Source organism: Cynocephalus volans, chromosome 11 (assembly GCF_027409185.1).
Source record: "Cynocephalus volans isolate mCynVol1 chromosome 11, mCynVol1.pri, whole genome shotgun sequence".
Lineage (NCBI taxonomy): Eukaryota > Metazoa > Chordata > Mammalia > Dermoptera > Cynocephalidae > Cynocephalus > Cynocephalus volans.
The window spans coordinates 32,328,711-32,342,521 of record NC_084470.1 but is presented as its reverse complement, the minus strand read 5'-3'; the positions used below and the strand labels follow the sequence as shown (position 1 = coordinate 32,342,521).

The following is a 13,811-nucleotide window of genomic DNA, read 5'->3' as shown; positions in this document are numbered from 1 at the left end:
TATATGGAATAAAGATCACAATTACTACAAAGTCACTCCCTTAATAACATAGCCTCAGTGCTTTGGAAAAGTTACTAGAATAGGCTTAAACTTAGGGTCCACATACAGGAGGCAATATAATGTTGCAGAGAGATTATGGTATCCAGAATCCAACAGGTCTGAATTTGACTGCTGGCTTTGCCACTTCCTAATTACGAACTTAGCAAGTTTCATAATTCCCTTACATGAACTCATTTCTCTTATATGTTAAATGAGCATACTAGTCACCTTACTTATTCATACATCTAGTTAGAGATTCAAAGAGATAGCATACATACATACATATATATAAATATAAATACACACACACACACACACACACACACATACACACACATACGTGACCAGTATATGTGTGAAAAATAGTGGTTGCTCAATTCATGTCTTTTTTCCCATGAAAGTAAAAAGTGTGTTATCATGAATTTTCAGTATGCTCAATAGAGTAAAATTTAGGGAAAAGGACCCAGATGTACTGTTTTCCTGCAACCTCTTAAATAGTTAAGAGTGGTTCTTGGTGCAAATCACTTTTTGATGAAAGAAACAAGAAATATTCAATAAGTGCCTGCTACCTCCACATACATGTGGGTATGTATTATTCCTAAATGTTCAAAAATGAAATGTCTCCCAACAGATCAAAAATATCCCAAGAAAAATGTATATCACTTAACAACTTAATGTTCCATACCTCTTCGTAGATTCTAAATAGAGGCTCATTCTCCTATGATTTTAGAAGCACAACAGTCCTTATGCTTAAATATTTTATTTGGAAGATAAGACCTCTATTTTTTATAAACACCCATCAAAGAAAAGAACTGATTCTGTCCCAAGTCAAAGGAATTAAACACTGATTGCAGGCTCTGTTAATATACTTGTAGGCTAAGTGTTTGGAAGCTTATCATCTTTAACAGTATATAACAGTCTTTTAGTGGATATTAAACTGAGTACAGAGAACAATTTTATTTCATTTATTTTAACACTGCTTTCCTTAATTATGTGTATGATTTTAACTTTGCTTTGCTTAATTATAATGTGTGAAGCACTTAAAGTTAGAGAAGTAATATGTTCAGATCATTTAGCCTCCTAATTGTACATTATCAATGAAATTAATTACTGGATTAATTGTAGCATTCATAAGTGTTGTTGGAAAGTACTAGTCTATATTTGAGTCACAATATCTTCAAAGTCTCATTTCGGCATAGACAACTACTTCTAATTTAAGCAGTTAAAAAAAATAAAAAGCTAGCTCTCAGAGTTTTCATTTTCCAAAGTTATTATGGTCTTTCTGTCACTGGTTATCATTTTACCCTGGCAAAGACTGTGTGTAACTGTCAGGACAAATCATTCCATCTGCTATGAAAGTTTGACTCAAGAATTTCTATATCCAGGTCAGTTTGGAAATTATCACTCACTTTTCCTTTACTCTTAACAAATTTGATGTATATCATTCTTGAGTGCTAGACCTGCGAGTGTGGGGGAGGCTCCTTTTCTTTGTGTAAGAGTTTTGTATTAAATGCATTTAGTAAAATCTCATCTCAGTATCAGGTCTTCAGAGGAACCTCAAAAATTGGGATCTAAGGAAAAAGTAAGCACATCTCAAATGAAAGAAGCATTTCTTTAAGACTGCCTGGTTTTCTTTCTCTTTTCTCTTTCTCCTTACTTTTGTCTTTTCCTTTCTTTTTCCACTTTTCTTCCCTTTTTCTTTCCTTCCCTGGATTTTGGGCGACATTTCTTTCCTGGGGTATAACATCACTGTTGATTTCTTTAGCCAATTATTTTGCAGTGGCTTTGGAGTCTATGTAGAGGCTAGTTTCTTTTAGTGTAAAGGAGACAAGAGCTCAGGTTTTGGGTAATCTTAGCTGCTTTCCTCTTTCCCACCTCCTCACTGCCCTGGAATTTTCCGTTCTTTGCTATAAGTACACTGGGTTGTGGATAGCAGATGGCAGATGAAGTGGCAAGTGAGGAACACTTACTAAATAATCAGTTTAAATGGCATTGTAAAGACATCTTAAGAACAGCCTGAATTTGTGTCCAATAAAGGGTCAGGTATTTATGGGTCCAATAAAGTTGTCAGGTGTTATGTGTTGGGTAGAGGGACCCAAGGGAAGCCTTGACTGAATCATGACAATAATGCTTCATTTACACTGGACATGTCCTCAGTGACGAACTGTTTTCACTAGGAAGCTTTATCTAACCTCCAAGGCTATCAACTGGGGCAAACTCATTAGGTGACTACAGGCAGTCACTAGTAAGTATGATAGAAAAACCTTTAAAGAAAATGTTCTCGGGCTGGCCCCGTGGCTCACTCGGGAGAGTGCGGCACTGGTAGCACCAAGGCCGCGGGTTCGGATCCTATATAGGGATGGCCGGTGCTCACTGGCTGAGCCTGGTGCAGGCAACACCATGCAGAGGGTTGCGATCCCTTACCGGTCATGGAAAAAAAAAAAAAAGAAAATGTTCTCAATATATTTTGTTTGGCGGCAAAAAACAAAGTGTGGTTAGATATAAATATTTCAGAAAATAGGTGTGTGTGTGTGTGTGTGTGTGTGTGTGTGTGTGTATATATATAGAGAGAGAGAGAGAGACTGAAAAGCTATCTTTTGGTGATAGAATTATGTGTAATTTTAATTTTTTGTGTATTTCCCAGCTTTTTATAAATGTGCATTATGATAGGAAAAATGGCAACAAAAAAAGAAAGAACATCATCTGCTAAAGTACCTATTTCCATTACTAAACTGTGAACTCCTCGAAGGAAAGTATCATGTCTTAGTCATCATTATTTCCCTAGTATCTAGCACAGCTCTTGGCATAATTCAAGTGTGCCATAAATATTTATGGAACTGAAATGAACCTCTGGTATTTTGTTACTTTCTTTAAAAAGTTTCATAATTGCTAGCAAGTGGTTTAGAAAATTTATGATGAACAGTCCAGCCCCAAACTTATCCCTTCACCCCTATTCCACTCCCCAAAGTCAACTTTTTAAATGATCTCTTATTTATTTATTTATTTTTTTTTTAAATAGAGCTTTTTATTAGAAAGATAATAGTACATAGTTTATCTCTTGCTAAAGGTATTCAATAAGAAAGTGGAGATATTTTTATTCCCAGGTAACTGTTACATAGTTTCTCTTTATTCTCTCTCTACTGCTTCTTTCTCTTTATGCCACTTTAGTATGCTTATATCCCGAGTGCTCTCTCTGCCTTTTTTTCTCCTCTGTATATATATGTGCCATGGCTTCTGGTATCATTTCTTCTATTCTGTTCTTCACTGGAACTTCACTGTGGCCCTTTTCTTATCACCCTTTGCTTACAGCTACCATGACTTCTGCTCTGGCTTCTCTTACTTCTCTCATCCCTCGTGTGGTTTATGCAGCTCCGCTCATTTCTCTCAGCTTCTCTCTTCTCTGGGCTATGATTACGGCTTCTGGACTTTATGTCAGAATCAGAATGGCTCCATTTGCTGTTCTCCCCAGAATGCTCTTGTTTTAAAAACCTAGGCTTTTCCTTGGCTTTTTTCTTGTTACTGTGACTGCTAGAAGTTTCTTCATAAAGTTTTCTCTTCTTAGACTTGTCCTTCTCTTCAGAATCACTGTTGTTATTCCTTGAACACTTGTTTTTCTTTCTTTTCCTCTTTTCTATTTTTTTTTCTTTGTTGTCACTCTCACTGTCACTACTGCTTTCTGAAGTCTCAGTGGAGGAGGAGGACGAGGAGGAGGACGAGGAGGAGGATGAGGAGGAAGATTTGTTTTTATGTTTTTTTGTGTTTACTTCTGCTCTTCTGAAACTTTTTCTTTTTTTTTACCATTTCTCTTTTTCTTTTTTTTTTTCTCAAGTCGATCCAATTTCCTGAGAAGTTTCTGTTTTTGTTTGGTTGTTAGTGACTTTAAAAATTCAACTTCTGGATCTTCTTCACCTTCACTTGCAACATATTCCTGTGATGGATCATTTGTGGTCAAGTTTCTCCCCAGTACATTTCGTTTCAGTGCAAACCCACTGTTTCTCATCTCCGCTATTAGCTCCGAGGGGTGCATCGATGGCCCTGAGCCATCCGTGGGAACTGAACTTGCATTGATTCCAGAAAGACCAAACAATGGACATTCTCGATCTGTGTTGACATGACCCCATTTGTGACATTTAATGCACCTCACATTTCGAACCTGAATGCCAAAGGGCTGATCTCTGATGTTCGTGTCATCTTTGGCATATTTTTCTCGTGGGGCTCCTTTCTGCCATTCAAATTTGTATTCAGTTTCTCCTTCTGTTTCTTCTTTCTCTTTGTTTTCTTTTTTAGCTCCTGGTGGGGCCTCATACATGAAATTGAGTCCATTCTTTACACGTTCATCTCCCATAAGCAATCTATTATCATATGATTCTTGTTCTTTAAGATACTGTTGCATTAATTCTTCTTGTTTCTTTTTATCATATGATATTTTCTGTTCTGCCATCCATACTTTTTTGATGTTGGATTTGGAGGCGGGATGAAAGTCTTTTTTGCACATGAAGTTGGCGAAGGACTTCCCCATCTTGAAGCCTGAGCTGGGGAAGGCAGCGGCTAGATTTGTGAGCAAAGTAAACAACTCTCCCGCCTACCCGGAACTGCCTAAATGATCTCTTTTAGATATTCTTGTGGTTATGACCAGTGTTTTAGACAATATGATTTTACTCATATTGCTTGACTTATCACTGCTAAGACTAACCTAAAAACAATCTGATACGAAAGATAAGATCTTAGCTTACTATTTACCCAGCTTCTCATCCTGCCCTTGATAGTTATATCATTTTTAGCTCATCTATTATAACTTTACAAAATAAAATTAATCTCAAAGACACACATAGAGAAAATTAAACAAATACTAAATGTATAGCTCATTGAGATTTCCCATAGTGAACTTAGGTATGGAACCTCCCCCCAGATCAATAAACAGAATATTATCAGTATCCTGGAGGCGTCCTGTGTGTCTCCTTCACAGTCACTACCATAACCATTACCAAAGGTAACCACAGTTATGAATTATATTACAAAGCTTTGCCTACTTCTGAACTTTCTGTAAATAAAATCATACAGTATGCACTTTTTTGTACTTCTCTGCTCAGTATTTTGTTTGTAAGATTTGTCCATGAGGTTGTATGAGATAGTAGCTCATTTATTCTCGTTACTGTATAGTTCTCTATTGAATGGTTATCCCACGATTTACCTGTTTATTCTCCTATTAATGGGTGTTCTCCTATTAATGGCATTCTCCTGTTATCTGGGTATTTCTAGTTTGAGATTTTTATTATAATGCTTCTATTGGCATCTATATGTATGTCTTTTGATGTATATATGTGTGCATTTCTGTTAGTTATACACACAGAAGTGGAGTTGTCGAGTCACAGAACAGAGGTATGTTCCAATTCAGTAGATGCTGACAAAACTGTTGTACCAACTGACATGCCCATCAACTGTATAGGAGAGTTCTAGATGTTCCATATCCTCTCAAACCCTTAGGGTTGCCAGCATTTGTAAGTGTACCATTCTGGTAAGCATAAAATGGAAGCTGATTTTGGTTTTAATTTGCATGTCCCTGACGATTGATGTTGAGCACTTGCTCTTCTTCAACTTCTTTTAGCAGTGTTTTGTGGTTTTCGTTATAGAGATCTTTCACCTTCCTTGGTCGAATTTATTCCTAGGCATTTTAGTTTTTTGATAGCTGTTGTAAATGGGATTGCTTTCTTGATTTCTTTTTCAGCTACTTCGTTGTTGGTGTATAGAAACACTACTGATTTTGTGTCCCTCAACTTAACTGAACAGTGGAACTTTAGAACTTTTGTGGAGTCTTCAGGTTTTTCTATATGTAAGATCATGTCATCTGTGAACAGGTACAATTTGACCTCTGCTCTTCCAGTTTGGATGCACTTTATTTCTTTCTCTCGCCTAGCTGCTCTGGCCTTGGCTTCCAGTACTATGTTTAATAAGAGTGGAGAGAAAGCAAACTTGTCTTATTCCAGTTACATGATCAGTTTATTAAAACAACTCTAAAAGGCACTGGTATATTATTCAGTTCTATACTCATTAAATCTTTTTACATATCTTTTAAATGATGATCAGAGTCAAATGCAAAGGTTATTTTTATCTACAGTAATCTAGGTATTTTCCATGTTTAACATGGAGAGCTTCAAAGTAAAATATTTTCTTTGATAAAAGTAAATATGCTCTTAATGTCTTGGAATCCTTGCCATTGTTACATGTGTCTTCTTTGTTCTTTCTAAGTAGGAGATATTTTTGATATGTTTATACAGCTTGCAGAATGAATTTTTAATAAGAGCAGGCACACACACATGCATGCATGTGTGTGCATAAGAGTTTTGGCTTTAAAATATTATTAATAAATATGAATGAAACTAAAAAAAGGGAGCACCTTCTTATATATTTATTTTCTATTTAGTTATTGGAAATCTATTTTTGAAGTGCTTTTTCAAGCTTTAGCCCATTTCAAACAATTGCCTGTTTTTTACTTATTGATTTGTAAAAATTCTTTATATATACTGGATAAGAGTCCTTTGTCAGATAAATGTTTGCAAACATCTTCTTCTATCCTGGTGGTTTGCCTCTTCACACTCTTAATAAAGTCTTTTCATAAAGAGAAGTTCTGCATTTCAATTTATCATTGTTTTCCTTTATGTTTAGGGCTTTTGTATCATGTTTAAGAAATCTTTGCCAAATCCAAGGTAATGAAAATATTCTCTTATATTACCTTTTAGAAGCTTTATTATTTTCTCTTTCTCATTTAGATCAAAACCCATCTGGAATTAATTTTAATGTACAGCTTTAAGAGGGGGTCAAGGTTATTTTTCAACATGTGGATATATTCATTTGAGCCAACAACATTTATTGAAAGTACCCCCATTTTCCCTTTTCATTACAGTGTCATCCATGTCATAAATAAAGCAACCATATATATGTGGACCTGTTTCTGAACTCTCTTCTGTTTGTCTATTGGTCTACTCGTGAGCCAACAACATACTTTATTAATTACTTTAACTTTATAATACATCTTAATATCTGTAGTGCAAGTCTTTCAATTTTGTTATTTTTCATGATTGCTTTGATTAGTTTTAGCTCTTTTCATGTTCACTAATTTTTACAAGCAGCTCATCCATTTTCAAACACACACATACATCTACTGGGATTTTTATTGGGATTGCATTGAATCTTTAGAGTAGTTTAGGTAAAACTGGCATCTTTACAATATTGAATCCATCATCACCAACCATTACCATTGTATATACTTCCATTATTTTAAATAATTTAAAAATTCTCTCACAAATATTTTGTAGTTTTCTGGGTGGAAGTATTGTAGATTGTTAATTTGATTCATTCCTACATATTTGATGTTTGTATAATTATTTTTTATATTTTATTTTCTAATTATTTGTTACTAGTATGTAGAAATGCAATTTAGTTTTGCTTATTGATGTAGTATACACAATCTTACTAAATTGACTTATTAATTCTAATAGTCATCTGAAGCTTTTAGGATGACTTCTTTGTTTTAGGTGCTCCCAAAGTTCACGTAGAGTTGTCTAGGTATTTTTCAAAATTATTTTTGCTTAATCTCTGTCTTATAGTTTTAAATATTCTTCCTATATACTAGCACATTCCATAATTACAGATGCTTATATGGTACCTTAAATGGAAGCTTAATATTTATAAAAGATAAAACCTGTACAACTTCCGGGAACATTCTTGTGAGTTCCCAGATTGGTCCACTCAGCACTTTGTCACCTATTTCTCCTCACCCAGCCTCTGTGTATCTCTGCCCTAGATTGTCACCTGGGGTTATGGCAGTCCCCTTCTCATTCAATACTGCTACTGCCTACTTCTGTAGTAAACATTGCATCCCTGCCATTACTAATTCCATTAGCCTTGTGTGGGGACTCCTAATAACATACCCTAGACCTAGGTCCATGTCAATATATACTTAATATTTATGTTTTTGAAAGTGAATTATTTGTGCATATTTATATAAATTAAATGAATAAAATTAATGTATAGTATATAGTGAAATGGATATTTTACAAGAGGTTTGTCAGGTCTTATTGAGTCTTGCCATTTAAACTCACTAAATCTCTGCTTCCTTATGTCTAAATAGGGATATTAATAATCTCTATCTCACAGTGTTATAAGAATTAAATGAAGAAGTACTCAATAATGTGAGCTCTTATGATTAGTTCTCAGTGTTATGCAAGTAATTAGTTAATTAGGGATATTAAAAAATGGGCATCATCTCGTTTAGCCTACTGTAATTTTCATAGTAATACAAAGTTATTCTCCACAAACACAAATTTGGGAAGCTCTAACTAGCAAATTCAAGTCACTTAGATGCCATTTGGCATTCAAAAGCAATTGTTTTTAAGTGCTACTCAAGTCAACTAAATGTCTTAATGCCACTTGCAAATGAGTACTGATTTTGTATCAGGAAATTTGCTCAATAACCATTTAACAAACAAGTGACAAAGTGATGTTATCATATTATTTCCCATATCTTTTGGCCTTGTCACCAGTGTACTACAGTGAAAGCAGGGAATAGTTTATGTCTTAATTTCTGATTGAGGACCACTCACAATATAGTAAGTGGATCAACAATTGAAATTAGCTCAATTATTTAGCAGATTTTTCAAATGTCAAATTAGTAGGCATAAACCTTGAGCATGTGAGCATTTCCCAACATTTCTATTAGAAGTAGAAGAAACATGGGCAAATATTAAATAAGTATAGACTGTGTTTATTTGCAAAATGCTTGTCATTTTACTAGGCTGAAAGATGGGCCATCAAGGAGAGTGGAAATTATATAAGTCATAATACTGGATATGAAACAACCACCAGGCGGTCTGGCTCACTGAAGCTTTTCAGAAAATGAGAATTCCTGTTTCTGTTTCCTAGGCTGTTACTGCTCAGCATCAGCTAAGAGCTTGTTAAAATTGCTGCAGCCCAGCATGCTACTTCTGCAACTCTGCCACAAGCACTGTCTTTCCAAGAAATTCTCCTGATCCCTGGCCCTCACTTCTTACTGCTTCTGGAATTCCTAACTGATTTGGCACTGAGCATTTACTGCCTGGTATTGCTAAAGTTCTGTTCACATATTTCAGCCTATTTCCTCCAAACTGGAACATAAGCTCCTTGAGAGAAGGTTTGGTTATATACCTCTCTGATTTTACTGTGTGCTGGATAACTAATAGTGTGAAGTCCCCTATACTCATATCACATCTCCCATGCAAGGAAACTTGTAGGAACCATCTTCTATTATAAGATTTGGAACTCTAAGTAATATCTGGAATTAAGGCCATTAAGAGAACATGCTAATACAGGCATTGGGGGATATACTATATGGCAGAAAAGGCTAATAGAAAGTTGGTCTAGAAAGAATGCTTAGTTGATCCAGGTAGACCCCACATTTCCTACTACCCCATGACCACAGTCTCATAATTCAGTAAAGTTTCTTTCTATGTATTTAAAGAGAGAAGTATTCAAACCTTGCCTCTTTTACTTATTGGTTGTGTGGTATTGGGAAAGTTACTTTAATTCTCCAAGTTTTAGATTTGTCATCTGAAAAATGTGGAAACTAATAGCATCAATCCTGTATCAGGTAGGATGCTCAGAAAGGAGAAATTATAGTAAATTATTAACTGCAGGAATTTATTATAGAGAATTGGTTTCCTTGGTGTTGAAGGGCTGAATGAGCCAAAACAGAGCCTAGCAGTAACATGGATGTACTAATTGCAGAAGGCTCTGCCACCATTAGAGCTGGAGAGACAAAGGGACGAAGGCATGTTATCAGAACACAGAAGCGCAGAGGAGGAGCTTAGGAGGAGCCTCAGTGAGTCAGGGTTCTGGCTTTGGACATGGTGGCACCTCCTCCTGATGCAGGGATCTCTAAGGGGGCCCAGTGAGGCAGGTTCTGGGAGTGCCTAAAGAGGCTGAATGCTGAAACCATCTGCTGCTGCTGAGGTGACCTATCTCCACTGAAGGAACAGCAGTCCTTTCCCTCCTCCTCCTGCTTGCTAGTCTCCTTCTGGTGTCCCCTTTTGGCAGAAGTCACTGAAGTCAGTTGACAAAGAAGAATGAGGTTTGCAGAGAACAAGCCCCAGCATTACAAAGTAGAGTACAGAAGGGCAGGTTTAGAGTTAAGAGGAAACAGTAAAATAAATTGTCTATTTGTTAAGTGGGATAATATTAATGCCAACCCCATAGATTTGCTGTAAAAATTACTTAGGGTATTGCATTAAAGCACTTAGTAAAGAGAGTAGGAAATAAGAACAATTAAGAAATGTCAATTATTTATTACTATATTGGTGTTTTTTGGTTTTTATTTTTACTTTTAACCAAATGATCCATTGAACACCTTTAATTACTGCATTACTATTAATAAAATTTGATAACACTGACCTGTTTGGGACTATAAAATGGAGTTTGAAACATAAACCTCACATAACTCACGTAACTCACAAAAGGTGTAAGGAAAGCAGAAAAGTTTAGTCAGGATCTCTTGGCTCTCATCTGTTACAAATGGGCAAGACTCAGCACATTTGCTAGAAACGAGTTATAAAAGTAGTGTAACTGTGCATGTGTGCCCATTTCCTGATTCAGCATGATTGTTGTAATTATGTAATGCTTGGTTTGTGGCTGCTATTGTGTACTGAAAGTATAAATGTAACTGCTCTGAACTGCTGGTCAGCAGAGCCTGGAAGGTCGGCAGAGCACAAAGGGTTGGCAGAGCATGGAGGGTCAGTAGAGTAGAGCCAGAGCTCATGTCTGAGAATAAAGCATGTCTGTGAAGCTCATATTTGAAGAATAAAGTATGTCTACCTTGCTTAAAGCTGAGAGAATCTTCTTTCAATTACCCGACTCATGGCCTGCACAGGAAGGGGCAGAAGGACCTGAGATTCCTGCCCGACAGGAGGTAAACAGCATGTTAGGAAAACAAAGTGCCTGCCTTTTAAAAATAAACCAGGTAAATGGTTGTTTATTTATCTGTCCAGAAGATGAAATTTGTTAACATCACAGACTTTCATTCCTAATCTTCATGTATATTGAAATGTTTGTCACTGATTTCCTAATGAGTGCTTTTAGAATCTTCATGAAAACAAATTGATCTCTATTGTATTTTAGGACAGAGCGAACAGACACGTTTCTTTTCTTCTTATAAGTAAAAATTCTCTTACCACCAATCAGCATGGTGCAGATGGAAAATATCTTCTCTGCATCTGTATTGGCAGAGACATTCCCAAACCCAACGCTGGTGAGGCTGCTGAGGGTGAAGTACAGAGCGGCAATATAGGCACTTCGGATCGATGGGCCCCCCAAGGTATTGTTGCTATAGTATGGAGATTCGAGTCTCTTTCCCAACTCATGGAGCCAACCTGCAATGGAGGAAAACATGCAAATTTGAGAACAAAAAGTAAAGTCCCGGTATTAGCACATGGGGGTAACAATAAATGAATATTTAGGGATGAAATAATTTGTTCAGGAGGAAAAAGAAAAAAGTTAAAAGGAAGTGAAAGGCAATGTATTAGATTTCATTGCTACAAAAGGAAAAATATCACCTTTATGCACACGGTTCTCTATAATACCCACAACAGAGAAACACACATTTGAAAGTGCATTGGTGGTCAAAGCTAAACCGGTTATCCTAATGCAAGAAACTAACCTCAGAGATTGAAACAGAGATTGCTACTCTTACTAACAGTGCTGTTTATTTCACTGACCCTGTTAAGCTCATCTCAAACGGAATTTTAAGAAACAAAGGAGTAAGTATTTCAAAAACCTATGTGATGAATAAAAACAATCACGAGAGTCTAGACGTCAAATAGGTGAGGTGAGCTTTACTTCTATTTTGTAAAATCCTCTTTTTTATTTACTTGGGCTGATATCTAGTTGCCTTATAAGTCTCAGCTCATGTTACCTTCATCAGGAAGCCTTCTCTGAAATCTCATTCTGCCATTAGAATCGGAGGGGGGAAACTTACACAAGTAATCAATACCTGTAATAGAAATGGAAGCTCCCCTACAAATATTTCCCCTGTCCATTTCACTAATTACACTTTCATGATACTAGTGAACATGTGTCAAAATTTATCAAATTAAATGCTTTAAAGATGTATAGTTTGTTGATTGTCAATTATACTGTCATAAAGCTGTAAAAAATGTTGTATTAATAAAGATGAGAGAGTAGCAAGTATAACGTAATAATGGCATTATCTAGAATGAAACACAACACAAAGACCACTTTAAAATTCTTTATTGGAAATATCTGCACTGTATGATATTATACTTTATAACTTTCTTCTCTCTTTCTCTCTCCCTCTGTGTGTGTGTGTGTGTGTGTGTGTGTGTGTGTGTGTGTTACAAAATACCATGACAATGTAGTTTAGCCCATAAGGTTCATAAGACTTTTGTTAATCAATGTTATTCACCAACTACTACTCTCAAACACTTCATTCAATGGCTGCCCAAGGAGACATGAAAAACTGTTGCACTTTTAAACAGAAATCATTATCCACTAAACTTACAGGTTGTGAAACTATGCTAGATAATAAAAATGCAAATTTGAAACAACTTGGAATTTCTTGAGACCAAGGAGAAGTATTTAGTGGCAAGTACTTTACCTTATTTATTCTGTGTTTTTAGAGAAGCAGGTTTCTTATGCATTAGCTTGCATCAGAAACATTCAGGGGAGCTGTTAGAGTTTGCAGGGTTCTACGCCTGGAGTACTGGTACAGTAGGTGCATATGTGGGGGGAAACATCTCAGAATTTGCCTTTGTAACAGGTTCTCAGGTTATGCTGCTGCTGCTGGTTGGGGGGACCACACTTTGACAAATCACTACTCTAGAACAATGGTTCTCAAAGTTGGCTGCTGCTGGAAAAGCTTATACATTGCCTGTGTTCCATCTCCATTGACTGAATCAGAACTTCTGGTGCCAAGGCCAGGTATTGATATGTTTTAAAAGTTTTCCAGTAGAATCTAATGTGAAGGTAGGTCTTAAAACCACTATGTTCTAGAACATAGCAAAACACCTGACAATAGTAGAATTTAATAATGTTATTTTTAAAAGTGAATACACTAATGAATGTGCAAATGGTTCTTATCATCTGTGATAGTTTGAGATAATACCACAACATTGATGCAGATATAGCAATACCTGCATTTGTAAATTTGTGCTAGATTTATGCACAAAGTGTAATGAAAGTATTTTTTGATAACAGAGAACAATAATCAAATGTAAGAGTTATATGTTATGAAAGAAGATGGCCATTAGTAATGTATGGCCATTTACCCTGTCCAGAAAGACTTTGGGGGAAGAAATAAACTCTAAATTCAAACACAGATTTAAATCTGGACTTTGCCACTTATAGGCTGTGGGAATAACTAATCTCTTTGAGCTTCGGTTTTCTCATTTGTAAAAACAAGGATACTATCTAACTTGTAGGGTTGTAGTGGCATTAAAGGAGATGATACATAAAGAAAATGCCAACCACGGTTACTGGTAGAGGTTTAGTGTATAATATCTGGTTTCTTGTTCTTTCTTTTGTTACTTAAATTGGGACACAGAAGGCATAAAATTCAGTAAGATAAGAGAAAATATTAAGCCAGGAGTGAACTATAATGGAAATAGAAAGGTGGCAACAAAATTTATTTGGTAGAACCCAGGAGTGGCATGTGTTACAATTTAGCACTTCCTAACTAATAGATAAGGGAGGGAGGAAATCCAGGAGGAAGTTGTTCTTCAAATCTGGGT

At 36.0% G+C, this 13,811-nt stretch overlaps 1 protein-coding gene and 1 pseudogene across 1 annotated transcript in view; both read right to left on the bottom strand.

Annotated features, from left to right (window-relative positions):
- The window catches only part of KCNH8 (potassium voltage-gated channel subfamily H member 8), a 375,230-nt gene that overhangs the window by 72,975 nt on the left and 288,444 nt on the right, over nt 1–13,811 (bottom strand). Inside the window, exon 8 of the mRNA XM_063115036.1 lies at nt 11,238–11,435. Within this exon, the coding sequence (XP_062971106.1) occupies nt 11,238–11,435 (198 nt within the window). The remainder of the gene's footprint in view (nt 1–11,237; nt 11,436–13,811) is intronic.
- Nucleotides 3,091–4,629, bottom strand: LOC134391165 (corepressor interacting with RBPJ 1-like; annotated as a pseudogene).